General features: G+C 37.2%; 1 protein-coding gene across 1 annotated transcript; it reads left to right on the top strand.

Annotated features, from left to right (window-relative positions):
* Positions 1-3441: 3441 nt before the first annotated feature.
* On the top strand, positions 3442-5784 carry LOC135150450 (uncharacterized). Its single transcript, XM_064086756.1, has 4 exons — positions 3442-3449; positions 3563-3644; positions 4816-4908; positions 5143-5784. Exons 1-4 carry the CDS (start codon positions 3442-3444, stop codon positions 5782-5784), a joined length of 825 nt encoding a protein of 274 aa, XP_063942826.1.
* The last annotated feature ends 241 nt before the right edge of the window (positions 5785-6025 follow it).

Here is a 6025-nt window from a genome sequence, read left to right as displayed (position 1 = left end):
CAATTTCATGATGAAGGCAACACTAATGTGGACAATCAGTGACTTTCCTGCACTTGCCATGCTTAGTGGATGGTCAACTAAAGGCAAGTTGTCTTGTCCAGTTTGTATGGGAGAAGTTAAAGCAACTCAACTAAAACATGGTGGTAAACCTAGCTTTTATGGCACTGCTCGATATTTCTTAGACCAAGATGATCCACTTAGAAGGAGCACAAAGTTTGGTAGAACTAAGGCACTTTCAGTCACATATCGACATTCTGGAATAATAGCAAAGACAATGTGCGAGCAGATACAGTTTCCCCCTCCGGGAAAGACATCCTGGAGAAAACCCAGGGATTATGGTGTGACACATAATTGGACTCACTTTTCGCCATTTTTTGAGCTCCCGTATTGGGAGACACTTAGACTTCGTCATTGCATTGATGTCATGCATACTGAGAAAAATGTTTTTGACAACATATTTTGCACATTGATTAATGACAAGAAGAAGTCGAAAGACAACTTGAAGGCAAGACGTGATTGCATGGAATTGGGAATACACCGTGAGTTGTGGATAAAAGACCATGGCACAATACCAAGCGCGCCATACGTGCTTTCTAGGGATCAACTCCATTTGTTGTTCAGGTGGATTTCTAAACTTCAACCTCCTGACGGGTACGTCTCAAATATAGCCAGGTGTGTGAATTTTGAAAAGAACTCTATTCACGGTATGAAATCACATGATTGTCATATTTTTATGCAAAAGTTGTTGCCTATCGTTTGTCGTGACTTGCTACCGAGACATGTAGCTGACGTTCTTATTGAGTTGTCCAATTTCTTTCAAGATTTGTGCTCAGCTAATTTGAAATACAGTGATTTAGAAAAAATGGAGAATGACATAGTGAGAATAATGTCAAAACTTGAAGTGATCTATACTCCTAGTCTTTTCGATCCAATGGAGCATTTGCCGCTACATTTAGCTACCGAGGCTAAGTTGGGTGGCCCATGTAATGGGAGATGGATGTATTTTGTTGAAAGATACTTGCACAACTTGAAATTGAAAGTAAAAAACAAAGCTCGAGTAGAGGGTTCGATTGCAGAACGCTATATTGAGGAAGAGTGTGTCCACTTTTGTTCGTTATATTTCGACTCTAAAGTGGCAACAGTGCATAATCAACTTCGGCGAAATGAGGCACCCCGACAATCTCATGATCCCAAATTGTTAGAAGTTTACACCTATCCGACACTACTTGGTATGCGTAATAAAGATAGATACTTGAGTGATGATGAACATAAACTTATAAAATATTATGTTCTTATCAATTCACCCGAGGTTGGAAAATATTTGCGGTAAGATCTTCATCTTTACCATCTTCATAGACATATTTAATCCAAATAATTATTTAACTTACGAATTTATTTGAATGTGCAGTGGATTCCAACGGTTGGTAAAGAAGCATTACCCACATTACAATGATGCTCAAATGGATGAAATTCAAAAGGAACAATTTACGGATTGGTTTGAAAGAAGGGTACATTTTTTAATCTACATATAATTGTCATACTCATTCTTAAATTTCAAAGAAGGGTACATTTTTTGATTTTCTATAATATTTTAGGTACAACATGATGAGGAGCTAAAGGAGAAATTTATGGAATTAATAAGAGGTCCTATATTTAAAGTTGAATCCTATAAAACATGCAAGTGCAATGGTTACAAATTTGCATGTGCAAATCCTCATGAGCTCACTTCATCTAACTCCGGCATCGTTGTGATTGGTAAGATATTTAATACAATTGCCCCCTTTTCATTTTAGGATCTTGTTAGCTTAATTTTTAGCTTATTGTAGCTCTGCCTCTTTAGTTTTTGTTTTTGTTTTGTTTTGGTTTTAATCCGGGGTACTGGTTTTTAGGAGCTCGTGGGTGATGATATTTACAGACATGTCAAGTGTTTTCAGTACTTAATTAAGCTTGTGGGGAAGTAGCTTTAAGTATATGTATGTACTTATAAGCTACTTAAGCTACTTATGGCTTATTTTTGTTGAATGTTTAGCACTAACTTATGAGTTAAAAATATTTGTAATTTATATATTTGTTTGTAACTTGTAATTTATACAGTTAAAGTCTTGAGAACCAGTGTCACTTATGTTCTGTGTTTGTGTAATTTGTACAATGTGTAGAAGCAGATTTATTAAGAATGTTGACCTGTTTACTTATTAAATATGCAGGTTGGCAGGTCAAGTTTCTTGTTTGTTGTATTCTGGGTTCTTATGGCAATGGGAGCTGGTACCAGCGGTGGTGGAGGGGGCAAGGGCAGGGGCAGTAAAGGGAGCAGGGGACGGGGAACCAGTAGTGGGGGTCGCGGGGCTGGTGGGAGGGGAAATGATAGTGCAGAAGGAAGCGGTTGTGGGGCTGGTGGGAGGCGAAATAGTAGTGCTGAAGGAAGGGATCGTGGGGCTGGTAATGAGGGAGCTGATAATGATGAGGAGAATTCGGATGATAGTGGTAGTGAAGGACAGGAGAGTCGTATCGTAGTACGAAATACATATGGGAGAGCCAAGCGTAGCTGCTCTGTTGGTGATTATGGTAAGGTACCAGCAACGGAGGCAGAAAAGCAGACCGTCCATTTCCTGAATGGCACAAAGTATGTTATATTCCATCTCATTTATATGTAACACGCACACACTATACATTTGTTTAATATATTTTGATTGTAATGTTATATATTACAGTATTTGAGAGACAAGGAAGAAAAAGACTTTAAGTTATATTATGAAAGTCAAATGGAATGAAGATACACATGAAAAAAAAGGAAAGGAACGTGAAGCCTTCTTTGACTTATGCCTCAAAGAATTCAAGGTTGTATTTACTCTCTATGTCTCAAACAATTAGAAGTTGTATTTAATTACATGAACTCCATATGTGATCTTTACATTTTTTTTTTCTAGAACTATTATGTCTATCAAAAGGGACTGAAGCCAGGAGCGGGGGATAGAGCTGCAAAGGAGTTCATGAGCAAGAAATGGAAGAGTATCCCTTATGAGGAAAAGTCTCGGGCTGATTTATCAGCTGAAAATGCAAGGAAAGGGGGACTGAAATCAGCTACTCGACGTGATTTCAAGCCCCATTACTTCAACAAACGCACCTGAGATAAACTGAATAAGTATTGGGAGAGTGAAGAGTTTCAAATTAAGTCAAAAAATGCAAAAGAAGCCCGAAAGAAGGTGGAACACGTCCATCACAGCGGGGCCAAGTCTTTTGACGAGAGACGTGAGGTATGCTGTGCTTAACTTATCTAGTTTTCAGTGTCAACAATTACTAGGGTCATAGCACTTTAGGTCTGTTGGAAGAAGATTTTGAAATTCATCCCAATCTGTTCACCGGTTGAAGGTCTTTTCTTGCTTGATATAGACCAGAATGATCGTAGTTGATATTTACTGATTGCTATGAACTTGTTTGAATTACATGGTCAGGTTAGCTGCTACTGGATAGTTGTGCACATAATTTGTCTTGCACATGTATTACTTTCATAATATCCTAATATTATGAAAGTAATACATGAAATTATTACTTTCATTGGAAGCAGTGATGCTTTCATACTCGTCGATATGCTGTATAAAATCATAGCTTCTTTTGTTTCCTACGTTGACAGTGCTGCTGCTGTACTCGTCAGTAGTTGTAGCCTTCTCCGTTTTGTACAGTAGATGAATACCATGGATTTTTACCCTTGGCGCTGTTAATTCAATTTTATCATCACCTTCTGTGACCGGGAAATCAGATCTTGGTACTATTACCATCAATGGTCCGTCATTAATATAAAAACTCCCTGTCCATACAAAATCACTTCTGACATTCTTCACAGAATAAGTAGTGACATAATTAATATACCCCCCTAAGTGTGTAAAGCAAAGAATCATGGCCAAGAAATTGTGCGACACATCTGGCACCAAATTTATAAAATACTGTCGACTCTGAATTAGCTGGTTCGCTCAAATCAAGTGATTCATTAATCCAGTCTGGGAACTCTGCTGAAGTATATATCTTAATTTGATGCCCAAATCCAGAGTATATCTGTTGCAAAATTTTAAATAAGTTCTAACTTGAAATTAGAACAAGGTTGGGCATAGTAATGTATAAAGAAGGTAAATTATCCAAACCTCATAGAAACTTTTTCTGAAAGTGCATGCTAGAGATGAGTTGCAGCCTCCCAGATCAAGTATTCTAATAGAAGTCAGTTGCTTTAAGCCTTGAATCTCCGTCAGACTACTACAACCTGTCCTAATATTATGAAAGTATTCTAATAGAAGTCAGTTGCTTTAAATCCTAGTTGTGCAATCAAATCTTCTAGCAATGACTAGCTTTAGGTGCTTGTGTATTATGGACCACCTAAGATATATACCATTCATAATATCTATTTTTTTGCAATGATATTATAACCTCTGATCCTGCCTGCATATTATGGACACCTTAGAATTGCCTTTCAGTGCCTGTAGCTAATTTTTTGTCGGCTCGGACTTCAATATATTTCCTGCCATAGGGTTATAAATGTTGATTTTGATTCTGTTAGTATTTTGTTTTCGTAATTAGTCAGTGGACAAGAAATTTTACTTTCAGTTCTAGACTCTCACCTTCTGGTATAGTAGTGGAAAATTCTTAACCTGTTTTAGGTGTTAATATTCTCCAATTATCGACACTTGTAAAATATTTACTGGATAGTTGTATTGCATGATGCATTAGCTGAAAATGCTAATAATATGTAGCTTAGTGACATCATTTGTTATGTGTATGTGCAATTCACATGTTCATGGATATTAAAATATATTCTACTTTGGCATACAGGAGCTGGAAGAAAAAAACAATGGGAAAATTTCTGAGTTGGAGTTCATATCCCATGTGTACCGCCTTGACGATCCAAAAACTGTGAAATTAAAGGTATATGAATACTATGCTTTTTAAATTGATATAGCTTGAGTTACTTTTTCGCTGCATAAATTATGTTATAAGTAAATGCACTTTTAATTATAAAATAAAATCTTACATTTAAGTAGATGTCTAAGTTATTGGATCTGATCTTAAATATGTAGATTAATTTGTCTATCACAAATGCAGCTCTTTTAGTTATTTACTGGATTAACTTTTATTTTTTCAAATATTACATATTTTCAGGAAGATATTGAAAAGGCATTGGCTTCACAACCTACAGAACCAGAGGATGAGGAGATGGCAGATCCTCCACCATCACCGAATACTCTCAAAATGAATCAGCGAAGGAAGGCCTTGAGTTTAATAATACAAGTGAGGCCTCCGAAAAAGGGAAAAGCTATCCTTTTCCCTCGAAATTCGGTGACAGAGGTTCTTGGAGCCTATGAGGCAGCCAAGTTTGCCAGCACCCAGCCCAAACAGAATTCTACTCCACAATTGTCTAATGATTCAGTGGATCTCGTCGTGAGGGTTTCAGCAGAGGTTCATCGAATGGTTCGTTCTTTAGAGATGAGCGAGGTCCCACGTAGCTTTTTAAATGAGCAGATGCATCGCCTAGCTGATGAGGCCTTTCCAGATCATGATGATCCGATGCAGCAAGAATTGTGGAGTCAGTATATGCGCTTGGCAACAGCTTTTGTTGTGGATGCCCTCAAAATGAATGATAAGGTCATTTTAGAGGTAATATTTTTTTCGCCCTCTGTCTCTCTTACCCTCTTTTTTATTCCAGTATCATCTGCTACCAATTTTTATTCCAGTCTACTAGATGCTGATTGTTTGTTGCGCCACTTGGAGAGCCCTTTTACTAAATTAGAAACAAGAATATAGTTTTTCAGTCGTAGAAAATCAATACATAAATAGATTGTGTAATCTGCTTTAATTTAAAAACTTTGTTTTCACCGTGCTGTTAGATTGTTGTAATTTCTCTATTTATATTTGAGTGATTTGAATGCCAGATCTTGCTTTCTTAGAATACTACTCTAGTGGTCTTTGTTGTTATTCTGCGGTTGCCAAGAGCAATGAGTACTATTTGTAAGAAGAGACTTAGCAGGACCATGCCACGAATCTC

The sequence above is a fragment of the Daucus carota genome, chromosome 2 (genome assembly GCF_001625215.2).
Source record: "Daucus carota subsp. sativus chromosome 2, DH1 v3.0, whole genome shotgun sequence".
NCBI classification, from domain to species: domain Eukaryota; kingdom Viridiplantae; phylum Streptophyta; class Magnoliopsida; order Apiales; family Apiaceae; genus Daucus; species Daucus carota.
The sequence above is the reverse complement of the archived record's forward strand: the minus strand, read 5'-3'. Positions and strand labels throughout refer to the sequence as shown.

Bases quoted from the DNA above. Each gene is read 5' to 3' on its own strand.
- LOC135150450 (XM_064086756.1), top strand. The intron at 3,645-4,815 runs GTCAGTAGTTGT...TTTGGCATACAG, and splicing joins ACAGTGCTGCTGCTGTACTC to GAGCTGGAAGAAAAAAACAA. The intron at 4,909-5,142 runs GTATATGAATAC...ACATATTTTCAG, and splicing joins CAAAAACTGTGAAATTAAAG to GAAGATATTGAAAAGGCATT.